Source organism: Electrona antarctica (genome assembly GCF_951216825.1).
Source record: "Electrona antarctica genome assembly, chromosome: 7".
NCBI lineage: Eukaryota > Metazoa > Chordata > Actinopteri > Myctophiformes > Myctophidae > Electrona > Electrona antarctica.
This window is the reverse complement of record NC_136812.1, coordinates 599,199-616,515: the sequence shown is the minus strand read 5'-3', so window position 1 is coordinate 616,515 and position 17,317 is coordinate 599,199. Positions and strand designations below refer to the sequence as shown.

The window sequence follows — 17,317 nt, the reverse complement described above, 5'->3', positions numbered from 1 at the left end:
TCATGATGCTGGATCCATTCCAAGCATTAGTTTTGCAAAAAAAACACTCATTGGGCTAAAAACGGCCATGCCCACCATTTTTAGCCCAACCACTGTGTAATAACTCTTAGCTTGTAAAATACACATCTATAAACATTTGTTCATTACGCTTTATCTTGTGTCCCTCTGGATATAGACCGAGCAGGAAGAACTTTGGTTCTGGTACAATATTTATTGACACAATCTTCTGTATTTCCTGCCCGACCTTCCCCCAAAACTCCATACATTTTGGACCATAGACAGTGGAACAATGTGCCTCTATCTTCACCGCATCTGGTGCATACATCTGGAATATTACAATTATACTTATTAAGTTTAACTGGTGTGATGTACACTCTCATAAGCCAATTGTATTGTAGAAGTTTTAGACGAGTATTCCCAGTCTGGGATTGAGCTTGTGCACAAGCCGTACTCCATTGTTCCACTGTTAAATCCTCCTGAATATCTGTTCTCCAGGCATTAAGCCTATCTTCCGAGGATTCCGGAGAAAAGTCAACCAATAGAGCGTAGAAATCTGATTTTAATCCCCTTCCGAATGGGTCATTAACCAAAGCTTTCTCCAGCACAGACATGGATGGGGCTAGCATGGATTGCTCCAGATTGGTTCTAATAAAGTCCCTCAACATATGCAAGTTAGCATCTGGCAGTTTCTACATGCTGGGGATCCATACTAAACATTTCTAACATCAGTTTCTACATGCTGGGGACCCATACTAAACATTTCTAACATCAGTTTCTACATGCTGGGGACCCCTACTAAACATTTCTAACATCAGTTTCTACATGCTGGGGACCCATACTAAACATTTCTAACATCAGTTTCTACATGCTGGGGACCCATACTAAACATTTCTAACATCAGTTTCTACATGCTGGGGACCCCTACTCAACATTTCTAACATCAGTTTCTACATGCTGGGGACCCCTACTAAACATTTCTAACATAAAACCTTGGTGTACTCAACATGTCCGGGCTGGCTACTAGACTATTACGTAAAAATGTGTGTAAAAAGTGTAAAAATCAGCCAAGCCCATTACGACTAAATCAACTGTAGATTTAGTCCACTAAAATCGCATGACATTTAGGCGACTAAAAGTAGACTAACACCAAAACAACTAAATTAAAACTATTCAAGAGACTTTGACTAAAACTGAAAAATTAACCAAAATCACCACATCACAATGGAACATTAACCACCCCCCCCACCCCCACCCCCCCCACCCCCACCCCCACCCCCACCCCCCCATCACATCCATAACGGGCCACCACCCCCACCCCCACCCCCCCATCACATCCATATCGGGCCCCTCATTGAGCTGTCACACACTCCATTGTCCCCCCCTCCAGAGAGAGAGAGGGGCCCCCCTTCCTCGCTGGCCGGCCGGCCGGGGGCCCCAGCTGCACCCCCCCCCCCCCCAGCTCGTTAGCCCACCTCCTGAGCGCCCTCGTTAAAACCTCCAATAAGCACCCAGTGTGGGTGGTTCCTCGTCCGTTATGCTAATGAGGGGGAGGGGTATATATGCAGATGAGGTGAGGTAGCTCTTGGTTGGCTGCTGTTTGGACGAAGATAATAGTAATAATAAATGACAATAATAATGTTATTATTATTCCTGTAAAACCCAATGTTATTTAGTTAACTGTGTGTGTGTGTGTGTGTGTGTGTGTGTGTGTGTGTGTGTGTGTGTGTGTGTGTGTGTGTGTGTGTGTGTGTGTGTGTGTGTGTGTGTGTGTGTGTGTGTGTGTGTGTGTAGCTGTATAACTTCGGGGAGACAGTGTCCATCGTGTTCTGGACAGAAAACTGGAAACCTGAGAGTTTCTACGACAAGATCAAGAAGAACAGAAACCTGGGTTTACACACACTGTGTCTGTTAGGTAACACACACACACACACACACACACACACACACACACACACACACACACACACACACACACACACACACACTGTGTCTGTTAGGTAACACACACACACACACACACTGTGTCTGTTAGGTAACACACACACACACACACACACACACACACACACACACACACACACACACACTGTGTCTGTTAGGTAACACACACACACACACACACACACACTGTGTCTGTTAGGTAACACACACACACACACACACACACACACACACACACACACACACACACACACACTGTGTCTGTTAGGTAACACACACACACACACACACACACACACACACACACACACACACTGTGTCTGTTAGGTAACACACACACACACACACACACACACACACACACACACACACACACACACACACTGTGTCTGTTAGGTAACACACACACACACACACTGTGTCTGTTAGGTAACACACACACACACACACACACTGTGTCTGTTAGGTAACACACACACACACACACACACACACACACTGTGTCTGTTAGGTAACACACACACACACACACACACACACACACACACACACACACACACACACACACACACTGTGTCTGTTAGGTAACACACACACACACACACTGTGTCTGTTAGGTAACACACACACACACACACTGTGTCTGTTAGGTAACACACACACACACACACACACACACACACACACACACACTGTGTCTGTTAGGTAACACACACACACACACACACTGTGTCTGTTAGGTAACACACACACACACGCACACACACACACACACACACACACACACACACACACACACACACACACTGTGTCTGTTAGGTAACACACACACACACACACACACACACACACACACACACACACACACACACACACACACACTGTGTCTGTTAGGTAACACACACACACACACTGTGTCTGTTAGGTAACACACACACACACACACACACACACACACACACACTGTGTCTGTTAGGTAACACACACACACACACACACACACACTGTGTCTGTTAGGTAACACACACACACACACACACACACACACACACACACACACACACACACACACACACACACACACACACACACACACACACTGTGTCTGTTAGGTAACACACACACACACACACACTGTGTCTGTTAGGTAACACACACACACACACACACACACACACACACTGTGTCTGTTAGGTAACACACACACACACACACACACACACACACACACACACACACACACACAATTTACAATTCAGGCATTTAGCAGACGCTCTTAATCCAGAGCGACTTACATTAAGCAATAACAAAAGCATGGCATACATCACATATATAAAAAGTAGTTATCATGAATCATAAACTAAGAACGTAACAGTGGAGTATCTATGTTAACTATACATACTATACTATATAATATATTATACATGTGTACTATAAAGTGCTATGACTACATAAAGTGCAATTCTAGAGCTGTCTACGTAACAAGCTATAGGTCTGTTTAAAATACTATCTAAGTCTACATAATGTGACACACACTGTGTCTGTTAGGTTAAAACCCAGGAAGCTACAATTTACAATGTAGTCATTTATCAGACGCTCTTAATCCAGAGAGATTTACAGTAAGCAGAACAACCCCCCCCCCCCCCCCCCAGCAGAACAACACATGGTGATAAAGTACATCACATACATATAAATAGTCATCTAGGATCATAAGAACCTCACATCTGTCTAACAGTAGAATATCATTATGTACACTACAGTGAAGTTATGATACATTATGAAGTGCTATGTCTACATAAAATGACAAATTATAAATCTAAGTTACATAAATTGAGTCTTTGCATACGCCTGTAAGGTTGTCGAGGCTAGGGGAGGGGCTACGGGCAGGGCTACGGGCTAGGGGAGGGGCTACGGGCTAAGATGGAGTCTGAAGAGGTGGGTTTTCAGACTACGGTGGAAGATTGGGAGTGATGCTGCAGTTCTGACTGCAATGGGAAGTTCATTCCATAGTTTAGATTGGGAGTGATGCTGCAGTTCTGACTGCAATGGGAAGTTCATTCCATAGTTTAGATTGGGAGTGATGCTGCAGTTCTGACTGCAATGGGAAGTTCATTCCATAGTTTAGATTGGGAGTGATGCTGCAGTTCTGACTGCAATGGGAAGTTCATTCCATAGTTTAGATTGGGAGTGATGCTGCAGTTCTGACTGCAATGGGAAGTTCATTCCATAGTTTAGATTGGGAGTGCGTCTGTAGTTCTGACTGTAATGGGAAGTTCATTCCATAGTTTAGATTGGGAGTGATGCTGCAGTTCTGACTGCAATGGGAAGTTCATTCCATAGTTTAGATTGGGAGTGAGTCTGTAGTTCTGACTGTAATGGGAAGTTCATTCCATAGTTTAGATTGGGAGTGAGTCTGTAGTTCTGACTGCATCCGGCTCTGTGTTTATTGTTTAATAACCGGAACATCAGAACATTATCGTTCAGACGGTCAATAAAGTGATATCAGTTGTACAGTAATGTACAGTAATGACATCACGCTGATCAGTGAAGGAAATAATAAAGATATGGACAGTTCTGCTTTCTCACAGCGTCACCATTAATATGGAAACACACACACAGTCACACACATGCACGCACACACACACACACACAGTCACAGTCGCACGCTCGCAACCACAAATGCACACGCGCACACACACACACACACACACACACACACTCTAGTCATAAACAGTCAGCCCAGTTCCTCATCCAGACATCAGTCTTGTCTAAACTTGACTACTGTAACTCCTCCTCCTTACTGTAACTCCTCCTCCTTACTGTAACTCCTCCTCCTTACTGTAACTCCTCCTTACTGTAACTCCTCCTTACTGTAACTCCTCCTCCTTACTGGCCTACCGGCTGTAGTCAACCTCAGATCAAATGCTTGGTTACGCTATGTCGTGCCCCCAACTAAATCTGAGGCCGGGAAAAAAAGCATTGCTTATTTCGGACCCTGGTCTTGGAATGACCTACAGACCAGACTCAAACTGGCTGCTGTGATTCCCCTAGTGAGCTTTAAAAGGATTGCCATGGGCACACTTCCCATGAACTGCTCCTGCTTTGACGTATAGCAAATGTCTGCTTGCTTTTTAGTCTACTAAGCAATGCTTAGTTTTTATTAATTAGTCCTTATTGGTCGCGTTACTAAACGTTCCTGTTCTCCCTTTGAGCTTCTTAGTAGTGGGTACTGTATTTATGAGCATTGTATGTCTGTCCTGTTTTTTGTTGTGTATTTTTTTGTTACTGGCAGAGCTGTGTCACTTATTTTGCCTCTTGTCTTGGCCAGTTCACACTTGTAAAAGAGACTTTAGTCTCAATGTGGTTTTTACTGGTTAAATAAAGGTTAAATAAAAATAAATAAAAAGTCTGAAAACCCAACTCTTCAGACTCCATCTTGGCCCGTAGCCCCTCCCCTAGCCCGTAGCCCCTCCCCTAGCCCATAGCCCCTCCCCTAGCCTCGACCACCTTACAGCCCGTAGCCCCTCCCCTAGCCCATAGCCCCTCCCCTAGCCTCGACCACCTTACAGCCCGTAGCCCCTCCCCTAGCCTCGACCACCTTACAGCCCGTAGCCCCTCCCCTAGCCTCGACCACCTTACAGCCCGTAGCCCCTCCCCTAGCCTCGACCACCTTACAGCCCGTAGCCCCTCCCCTAGCCCGTAGCCCCTCCCCTAGCCCATAGCCCCTCCCCTAGCCTCGACCACCTTACAGCCCGTAGCCCCTCCCCTAGCCTCGACCACCTTACAGCCCGTAGCCCCTCCCCTAGCCCGTAGCCCCTCCCCTATCCTCGACCACCTTACAGCCCGTAGCCCCTCCCCTAGCCTCGACCACCTTACAGCCCGTAGCCCCTCCCCTAACCTCGACCACCTTACAGCCCGTAGCCCCTCCCCTAGCCTCGACCACCTTACAGCCCGTAGCCCCTCCCCTAGCCTCGACCACCTTACAGCCCGTAGCCCCTCCCCTAGCCTCGACCACCTTACAGCCCGTAGCCCCTCCCCTAGCCTCGACCACCTTATGTATGTGATGTAATTTATCACCTTGTGTTGTTGCTGTAAGTCTATGTATTACAGTGTACAGTACAGTGTATAAGTCTATGTATTACAGTGTACAGTACAGTGTATAAGTCTATGTATTACAGTGTACAGTACAGTGTATAAGTATATGTATTACAGTGTACAGTACAGTGTATAAGTCTATGTATTACAGTACAGTGTATAAGTCTATGTATTACAGTGTACAGTACAGTGTATAAGTCTATGTATTACAGTGTACAGTACAGTGTATAAGTCTATGTATTACAGTGTACAGTACAGTGTATAAGTCTATGTATTACAGTGTACAGTACAGTGTATAAGTCTATGTATTACAGTACAGTGTATAAGTCTATGTATTACAGTGTACAGTACAGTGTATAAGTATATGTATTACAGTGTACAGTACAGTGTATAAGTCTATGTATTACAGTGTACAGTACAGTGTATAAGTCTATGTATTACAGTGTACAGTACAGTGTATAAGTCTATGTATTACAGTACAGTACAGTGTATAAGTCTATGTATTACAGTACAGTACAGTGTATAAGTATATGTATTACAGTGTACAGTACAGTGTATAAGTCTATGTATTACAGTGTACAGTACAGTGTATAAGTCTATGTATTACAGTGTACAGTACAGTGTATAAGTCTATGTATTACAGTGTACAGTACAGTGTATAAGTCTATGTATTACAGTACAGTGTATAAGTCTATGTATTACAGTGTACAGTACAGTGTATAAGTATATGTATTACAGTGTACAGTACAGTGTATAAGTCTATGTATTACAGTGTACAGTACAGTGTATAAGTCTATGTATTACAGTGTACAGTACAGTGTATAAGTCTATGTATTACAGTGTACAGTACAGTGTATAAGTCTATGTATTACAGTACAGTGTATAAGTCTATGTATTACAGTGTACAGTACAGTGTATAAGTCTATGTATTACAGTGTACAGTACAGTGTATAAGTCTATGTATTACAGTACAGTACAGTGTATAAGTCTATGTATTACAGTGTACAGTACAGTGTATAAGTCTATGTATTACAGTGTACAGTACAGTGTGTAAGTCTATGTATTACAGTACAGTACAGTGTATAAGTCTATGTATTACAGTGTACAGTACAGTGTATAAGTCTATGTATTACAGTACAGTACAGTGTATAAGTCTATGTATTACAGTGTACAGTACAGTGTATAAGTATATGTATTACAGTGTACAGTACAGTGTATAAGTCTATGTATTACAGTGTACAGTACAGTGTATAAGTCTATGTATTACAGTACAGTGTATAAGTCTATGTATTACAGTGTACAGTACAGTGTATAAGTCTATGTATTACAGTGTACAGTACAGTGTATAAGTCTATGTATTACAGTGTACAGTACAGTGTATAAGTCTATGTATTACAGTGTACAGTACAGTGTATAAGTCTATGTATTACAGTGTACAGTACAGTGTATAAGTCTATGTATTACAGTGTACAGTACAGTGTGTAAGTCTATGTATTACAGTACAGTACAGTGTATAAGTCTATGTATTACAGTGTACAGTACAGTGTATAAGTCTATGTATTACAGTGTACAGTACAGTGTATAAGTCTATGTATTACAGTACAGTGTATAAGTCTATGTATTACAGTGTACAGTACAGTGTATAAGTCTATGTATTACAGTGTACAGTACAGTGTGTAAGTCTATGTATTACAGTACAGTACAGTGTATAAGTCTATGTATTACAGTGTACAGTACAGTGTATAAGTCTATGTATTACAGTACAGTACAGTGTATAAGTCTATGTATTACAGTGTACAGTACAGTGTATAAGTCTATGTATTACAGTGTACAGTACAGTGTATAAGTCTATGTATTACAGTGTACAGTACAGTGTATAAGTCTATGTATTACAGTGTACAGTACAGTGTATAAGTCTATGTATTACAGTGTACAGTACAGTGTATAAGTCTATGTATTACAGTGTACAGTACAGTGTATAAGTCTATGTATTACAGTGTACAGTACAGTGTATAAGTCTATGTATTACAGTACAGTGTATAAGTCTATGTATTACAGTGTACAGTACAGTGTATAAGTCTATGTATTACAGTGTACAGTACAGTGTATAAGTCTATGTATTACAGTGTACAGTACAGTGTATAAGTCTATGTATTACAGTGTACAGTACAGTGTATAAGTCTATGTATTACAGTACAGTGTATAAGTCTATGTATTACAGTGTACAGTACAGTGTATAAGTCTATGTATTACAGTGTACAGTACAGTGTATAAGTCTATGTATTACAGTACAGTGTATAAGTCTATGTATTACAGTACAGTACAGTGTATAAGTCTATGTATTACAGTGTACAGTACAGTGTATAAGTATATGTATTACAGTGTACAGTACAGTGTATAAGTCTATGTATTACAGTGTACAGTACAGTGTATAAGTCTATGTATTACAGTACAGTACAGTGTATAAGTCTATGTATTACAGTGTACAGTACAGTGTATAAGTCTATGTATTACAGTGTACAGTACAGTGTATAAGTCTATGTATTACAGTGTACAGTACAGTGTATAAGTCTATGTATTACAGTACAGTGTATAAGTCTATGTATTACAGTGTACAGTACAGTGTATAAGTCTATGTATTACAGTGTACAGTACAGTGTATAAGTCTATGTATTACAGTGTACAGTACAGTGTATAAGTCTATGTATTACAGTACAGTGTATAAGTCTATGTATTACAGTGTACAGTACAGTGTATAAGTCTATGTATTACAGTGTACAGTACAGTGTATAAGTCTATGTATTACAGTGTACAGTACAGTGTATAAGTCTATGTATTACAGTGTACAGTACAGTGTGTAAGTCTATGTATTACAGTACAGTACAGTGTATAAGTCTATGTATTACAGTGTACAGTACAGTGTATAAGTCTATGTATTACAGTACAGTACAGTGTATAAGTCTATGTATTACAGTGTACAGTACAGTGTATAAGTATATGTATTACAGTGTACAGTACAGTGTATAAGTCTATGTATTACAGTGTACAGTACAGTGTATAAGTCTATGTATTACAGTGTACAGTACAGTGTATAAGTCTATGTATTACAGTGTACAGTACAGTGTATAAGTATATGTATTACAGTGTACAGTACAGTGTATAAGTCTATGTATTACAGTGTACAGTACAGTGTATAAGTCTATGTATTACAGTGTACAGTACAGTGTATAAGTATATGTATTACAGTGTACAGTACAGTGTATAAGTCTATGTATTACAGTGTACAGTACAGTGTATAAGTCTATGTATTACAGTGTACAGTACAGTGTATAAGTCTATGTATTACAGTGTACAGTACAGTGTATAAGTCTATGTATTACAGTGTACAGTACAGTGTATAAGTCTATGTATTACAGTACAGTACAGTGTATAAGTCTATGTATTACAGTGTACAGTACAGTGTATAAGTCTATGTATTACAGTGTACAGTACAGTGTATAAGTCTATGTATTACAGTACAGTACAGTGTATAAGTCTATGTATTACAGTGTACAGTACAGTGTATAAGTCTATGTATTACAGTGTACAGTACAGTGTGTAAGTCTATGTATTACAGTACAGTACAGTGTATAAGTCTATGTATTACAGTGTACAGTACAGTGTATAAGTCTATGTATTACAGTGTACAGTACAGTGTATAAGTCTATGTATTACAGTGTACAGTACAGTGTATAAGTCTATGTATTACAGTGTACAGTACAGTGTATAAGTCTATGTATTACAGTACAGTACAGTGTATAAGTCTATGTATTACAGTGTACAGTACAGTGTATAAGTCTATGTATTACAGTGTACAGTACAGTGTATAAGTCTATGTATTACAGTGTACAGTACAGTGTATAAGTCTATGTATTACAGTGTACAGTACAGTGTATAAGTCTATGTATTACAGTGTACAGTACAGTGTATAAGTCTATGTATTACAGTACAGTACAGTGTATAAGTATATGTATTACAGTGTACAGTACAGTGTATAAGTCTATGTATTACAGTGTACAGTACAGTGTATAAGTCTATGTATTACAGTGTACAGTACAGTGTATAAGTATATGTATTACAGTGTACAGTACAGTGTATAAGTCTATGTATTACAGTGTACAGTACAGTGTATAAGTCTATGTATTACAGTGTACAGTACAGTGTATAAGTCTATGTATTACAGTACAGTACAGTGTATAAGTCTATGTATTACAGTGTACAGTACAGTGTATAAGTCTATGTATTACAGTACAGTACAGTGTATAAGTCTATGTATTACAGTGTACAGTACAGTGTATAAGTATATGTATTACAGTGTACAGTACAGTGTATAAGTCTATGTATTACAGTGTACAGTACAGTGTATAAGTCTATGTATTACAGTGTACAGTACAGTGTATAAGTCTATGTATTACAGTGTACAGTACAGTGTATAAGTCTATGTATTACAGTGTACAGTACAGTGTATAAGTCTATGTATTACAGTGTACAGTACAGTGTATAAGTCTATGTATTACAGTGTACAGTACAGTGTATAAGTCTATGTATTACAGTGTACAGTACAGTGTATAAGTCTATGTATTACAGTGTACAGTACAGTGTATAAGTCTATGTATTACAGTGTACAGTACAGTGTATAAGTCTATGTATTACAGTGTACAGTACAGTGTATAAGTCTATGTATTACAGTGTACAGTACAGTGTATAAGTCTATGTATTACAGTGTACAGTACAGTGTATAAGTCTATGTATTACAGTGTACAGTACAGTGTATAAGTCTATGTATTACAGTGTACAGTACAGTGTATAAGTCTATGTATTACAGTGTACAGTACAGTGTATAAGTCTATGTATTACAGTGTACAGTACAGTGTATAAGTCTATGTATTACAGTGTACAGTACAGTGTATAAGTCTATGTATTACAGTGTACAGTACAGTGTGTAAGTCTATGTATTACAGTGTACAGTACAGTGTATAAGTCTATGTATTACAGTACAGTACAGTGTATAAGTCTATGTATTACAGTGTACAGTACAGTGTATAAGTCTATGTATTACAGTGTACAGTACAGTGTATAAGTCTATGTATTACAGTGTACAGTACAGTGTATAAGTCTATGTATTACAGTGTACAGTACAGTGTATAAGTCTATGTATTACAGTGTACAGTACAGTGTATAAGTCTATGTATTACAGTGTACAGTACAGTGTATAAGTCTATGTATTACAGTGTACAGTACAGTGTATAAGTATATGTATTACAGTGTACAGTACAGTGCTGTCATGTGTTGTTCTGCTGACTGTAAATCACTCTGGATTAAGAGTGATAAATATTACTAAACGCACACACTGGTCCCAAGTGGGGGATCAGCTGTGTGTGTGTGTGTGTGTGCGTGTGTGCGTGTGTGTGTGCGTGCGTGCGTGCGTGCGTGCGTGCGTGCGTGCGTGCGCGGTCATTAAGGTCATGTGTTTCTCTCTCCGTCAGACATCAAAGTCAAAGAGCAGTCTGTGGAGAACTTGATGAGGTAATACACACAGTCACGCACACACACACACACACACAGTAACGCACACACACACACACACACACACACACACACAGTAACGCACACACACACACACACACACACAGTCACGCACACACACACACACACGCACACACAGACACACACTGGTTTCTATGTAATTGAACATGCTGGTCTAGACGTGGGTGTGCAATGCATGATGGGAACAGCTTGTTATGTTAATCGAGCCTGCTGATTGGACCAGCTGTTCGTTATGCTAATGAGTGTTAACGAGCCTGCTGATTGGACCAGCTGTTCGTTATGCTAATGAGTGTTAACGAGCCTGCTGATTGGACCAGCTGTTCGTTATGCTAATGAGTGTTAACGAGCCTGCTGATTCGACCAGTGGTTCGTTATGCTAATGAGTGTTAACAAGCCTGCTGATTGGACCAGCTGTTCGTTATGCTAATGAGTGTTAACGAGCCTGCTGATTGGACCAGCTGTTCCCAAACTGTGGGTCGTGGACCCTTTTTTTTTAAAACATTGTTATGTTGACTGATTTTTCTAATTATTATTTTTGTAAAAAGAAAAACATAATAATCAAATATTTTCTGAAATTAAAAAGAAGACATTTAAAAAAAATTTCAGCATAATTTCCCCCCCCCAAAAAATCATGAAATTCCTAAACTGTCATCAACCGTAATAAACATGTTGATCTCTTGACCTTTGCCCCCTAGAGTTCGCCATGTGTTTGACCTCTTGACCTTTGCCCCCTAGGGGTCGCCATGTGTTTGACCTCTTGACCTTTGCCCCCTAGGGGTTGCCAGGTGTTTGACCTCTTGACCTTTGCCCCCTAGGGGTTGCCAGGTGTTTGACCTCTTGACCTTTGCCCCCTAGGGGTCGCCAGGTGTTCGAGCCTCCCAGGTTCATGTCCGTCACTCTGGCTGCCGAGCAGCTGCTGTCAATCATCTGCAACAGGAGGGAACAGGGGGAGGAGCTAGGTGAGTGAGTGACAGCTGTCAGTCAATCTTATGACACTTATTTAGGACCTTTAACCTTTAACCTTTGACCCATTTAGACCTGATTCTACAAAAGTCTCACAGGGTTAAAACCTCATGTTTCTATATCAGTGGTTCTCACAGGGTTAAACCTCATGTTTCTATATCAGTGGTTCTCACAGGGTTAAACCTCATGTTTCTATATCAGTGGTTCTCACAGGGTTAAACCTCATGTTTCTATATCAGTGGTTCTCACAGGGTTAAACCTCATGTTTCTATATCAGTGGTTCTCACAGGGTTAAAACCTCATGTTTCTATGTCAGTGGTTCTCACAGGGTTAAAACCGCATGTTTCTATATCAGTGGTTCTCACAGGGTTAAACCTCATGTTTCTATATCAGTGGTTCTCACAGGGTTAAACCTCATGTTTCTATATCAGTGGTTCTCACAGGGTTAAACCTCATGTTTCTATATCAGTGGTTCTCACAGGGTTAAAACCTCATGTTTCTATATCAGTGGTTCTCACAGGGTTAAACCTCATGTTTCTATATCAGTGGTTCTCACAGGGTTAAACCTCATGTTTCTATATCAGTGGTTCTCACAGGGTTAAACCTCATGTTTCTATATCAGTGGTTCTCACAGGGTTAAACCTCATGTTTCTATATCAGTGGTTCTCACAGGGTTAAACCTCATGTTTCTATATCAGTGGTTCTCACAGGGTTAAAACCTCATGTTTCTATATCAGTGGTTCTCACAGGGTTAAACCTCATGTTTCTAGATCAGTGGTTCTCACAGGGTTAAACCTCATGTTTCTATATCAGTGGTTCTCACAGGGTTAAACCTCATGTTTCTATATCAGTGGTTCTCACAGGGTTAAACCTCATGTTTCTATATCAGTGGTTCTCACAGGGTTAAACCTCATGTTTCTATATCAGTGGTTCTCACAGGGTTAAAACCTCATGTTTCTATATCAGTGGTTCTCACAGGGTTAAAACCTCATGTTTCTATATCAGTGGTTCTCACAGGGTTAAAACCTCATGTTTCTATATCAGTGGTTCTCACAGGGTTAAAACCTCATGTTTCTATATCAGTGGTTCTCACAGGGTTAAACCTCATGTTTCTATATCAGTGGTTCTCACAGGGTTAAACCTCATGTTTCTATATCAGTGGTTCTCACAGGGTTAAAACCTCATGTTTCTGTCAGTGGTTCTCACAGGGTTAAAACCTCATGTTTCTATATCAGTGGTTCTCACAGGGTTAAACCTCATGTTTCTATATCAGTGGTTCTCACAGGGTTAAACCTCATGTTTCTATATCAGTGGTTCTCACAGGGTTAAAACCTCATGTTTCTGTCAGTGGTTCTCACAGGGTTAAAACCTCATGTTTCTATATCAGTGGTTCTCACAGGGTTAAACCTCATGTTTCTATATCAGTGGTTCTCACAGGGTTAAAACCTCATGTTTCTATATCAGTGGTTCTCACAGGGTTAAAACCTCATGTTTCTGTCAGTGGTTCTCACAGGGTTAAAACCTCATGTTTCTATATCAGTGGTTCTCACAGGGTTAAAACCTCATGTTTCTATATCAGTGGTTCTCACAGGGTTAAACCTCATGTTTCTATATCAGTGGTTCTCACAGGGTTAAAACCTCATGTTTCTATGTCAGTGGTTCTCACAGGGTTAAAACCTCATGTTTCTATGTCAGTGGTTCTCACAGGGTTAAAACCTCATGTTTCTATATCAGTGGTTCTCACAGGGTTAAAACCTCATGTTTCTATGTCAGTGGTTCTCACAGGGTTAAAACCTCATGTTTCTGTCAGTGGTTCTCACAGGGTTAAACCTCATGTTTCTATATCAGTGGTTCTCACAGGGTTAAAACCTCATGTTTCTATGTCAGTGGTTCTCACAGGGTTAAAACCTCATGTGTCTATATCAGTGGTTCTCACAGGGTTAAAACCTCATGTTTCTATGTCAGTGGTTCTCACAGGGTTAAAACCTCATGTTTCTGTCAGTGGTTCTCACAGGGTTAAAACCTCATGTTTCTGTCAGTGGTTCTCACAGGGTTAAACCTCATGTTTCTATATCAGTGGTTCTCACAGGGTTAAACCTCATGTTTCTATATCAGTGGTTCTCACAGGGTTAAACCTCATGTTTCTATATCAGTGGTTCTCACAGGGTTAAAACCTCATGTTTCTATATCAGTGGTTCTCACAGGGTTAAAACCTCATGTTTCTATATCAGTGGTTCTCACAGGGTTAAACCTCATGTTTCTATATCAGTGGTTCTCACAGGGTTAAACCTCATGTTTCTATATCAGTGGTTCTCACAGGGTTAAAACCTCATGTTTCTATATCAGTGGTTCTCACAGGGTTAAACCTCATGTTTCTATATCAGTGGTTCTCACAGGGTTAAAACATCATGTTTCTATGTCAGTGGTTCTCACAGGGTTAAAACCTCATGTTTCTATATCAGTGGTTCTCACAGGGTTAAAACCTCATGTTTCTATGTCAGTGGTTCTCACAGGGTTAAAACCTCATGTTTCTGTCAGTGGTTCTCACAGGGTTAAACCTCATGTTTCTATATCAGTGGTTCTCACAGGGTTAAAACCTCATGTTTCTATGTCAGTGGTTCTCACAGGGTTAAAACCTCATGTGTCTATATCAGTGGTTCTCACAGGGTTAAACCTCATGTTTCTATATCAGTGGTTCTCACAGGGTTAAAACCTCATGTTTCTATGTCAGTGGTTCTCACAGGGTTAAAACCTCATGTTTCTGTCAGTGGTTCTCACAGGGTTAAAACCTCATGTTTCTGTCAGTGGTTCTCACAGGGTTAAAACCTCATGTTTCTATATCAGTGGTTCTCACAGGGTTAAACCTCATGTTTCTATATCAGTGGTTCTCACAGGGTTAAAACCTCATGTTTCTGTCAGTGGTTCTCACAGGGTTAAAACCTCATGTTTCTATATCAGTGGTTCTCACAGGGTTAAACCTCATGTTTCTGTCAGTGGTTCTCACAGGGTTAAACCTCATGTTTCTATATCAGTGGTTCTCACAGGGTTAAAACCTCATGTTTCTATATCAGTGGTTCTCACAGGGTTAAAACCTCATGTTTCTATGTCAGTGGTTCTCACAGGGTTAAAACCTCATGTTTCTATGTCAGTGGTTCTCACAGGGTTAACACATTGAGAGCCCACGCAAAACTGCCCAAAATGACTTTCACCTAGAAAATCCATTCACATTTTTTATAATTCAGCTGACTGTGGAGACACATGCTGGAACTTTTTACTTTGAAATGTGTTATAGTTTCTGAGTTATTTAATTTAAACGCCAAATGCATTCTCAATGGCGAAAACACAAACTTTGGCACCACGTGTTAAAAAAAACACGTTTTGATATTTCTGATTTTTTTTAATAAAAAAAAATATATATATATATATATATATATATTCTTTTTTTTTCAAAGACGTCCACAGACGTCTTGGGCTATGCACGTGCGGTAATACCCAGGACGTCCACAGACGTTTTGGGCACAAAATGTGTTAAGATGTTTGGTCTCATCGGCTAAAATGGGGGGAAATAAGACGCGATTCCCAAGCGCAAGTTGAAGTTTGTGTTTGTATTAGAAGGTGAGGTTCCGCCCGCGCGGGCGGCACTTTCCTTGGCTACTAGTAGTAGGGCGGGGCTTCGCCCTGCCCTACTACGCGTGGCCGGCGTGGTACAACGAGCGCTCCTTCCCTGAGAACCTGCTTGGGAATCGCTCGGACGCCAGTAAGACAGCCCCTCCCCCCTATCCACAAGGAGGAGCAGTGCACCAAAGCATTATGGGAATTGTAGTCTAGGAAGGAAGTGAGCCCAGTGTCATGACATCAGAAACACTCATTGCTAAAATCTAAAATATCTAAAACCACAAATTACACACATAAAGATCCCAAGTGAAGTGTTCTAAATTGTGGTCCTTTTATGATGTAATAATGTAATTGATTACTGATGTCATGTGACCTCGTTAAGCCCTTAACGAGCAGACGGTGTGTGTGGGCGTGGCCCGCATCGGCGCTGACGACCAACGCATCGTCACGGCAACGCTCCAACAGCTGGCCGAGTCGCCGTCATGTGACCTGGGCGAGCCGCTCCATTCGCTGATCGTCACCGGCAGCCTCCACCCCCTGGAGGTGGACATGCTCCGCCTCTCGGCCCAGCCGGACGCCCTGATTGGCCTGAAGATGACGGACAGCTCCACCTACTGCTCCTAGAGCGGCTGGCCGCGCCATTGGCTGACAGGGCCGGCCAATCACCTTGTGTTGTTGGGTGGTTCTCAAAGTGCGGCCCGGGGACCCCCAGGGGTCCTTGAGGGGGTTCCAGGGGGTCCCCAGGAGTCCTTGAGGGGGTTCCAGGGGGTCCCCAGCTAAACTTAAATGACGGACAGTTGGTAACCAAAGTGACCCTTATAGATCCTTAACTCTTGAGAGCGTAGAATGACACCAAATGGACCCGTACGGGTCCATTTGGTTTCATTCTGTTGGTTTCACTCTGTTAGGGGTTAGGAGTTATCTCTGTTAGGGGTTAGGAGTTATCTCTGTTAGGGGTTAGGAGTTATCTCTGTTAGGGGTTAGGAGTTATCTCTGTTAGGGGTTAGGAGTTATCTCTGTTAGGGGTTAGGAGTTATCTCTGTTAGGGGTTAGGAGTCATCTCTGTTAGGGGTTAGGAGTTATCTCTGTTAGGGGTTAGGAGTCATCTCTGTTAGGG

At 41.0% G+C, this 17,317-nt stretch overlaps 1 protein-coding gene across 1 annotated transcript in view; it reads left to right on the top strand.

Annotated features, from left to right (window-relative positions):
- dph5 (diphthamide biosynthesis 5) overlaps positions 1–16,886 on the top strand; it is a gene marked incomplete at its 5' end in the record, with an annotated part of 28,747 nt that extends 11,861 nt beyond the window's left edge. Inside the window, 4 exons of the mRNA XM_079507031.1 lie at positions 1,792–1,912; positions 11,562–11,601; positions 12,478–12,581; positions 16,583–16,886. Coding sequence (XP_079363157.1) covers positions 1,792–1,912; positions 11,562–11,601; positions 12,478–12,581; positions 16,583–16,824 — 507 coding nt within the window. The 3' untranslated portion in view covers positions 16,825–16,886. The remainder of the gene's footprint in view (positions 1–1,791; positions 1,913–11,561; positions 11,602–12,477; positions 12,582–16,582) is intronic.
- Positions 16,887–17,317: the final 431 nt, after the last annotated feature.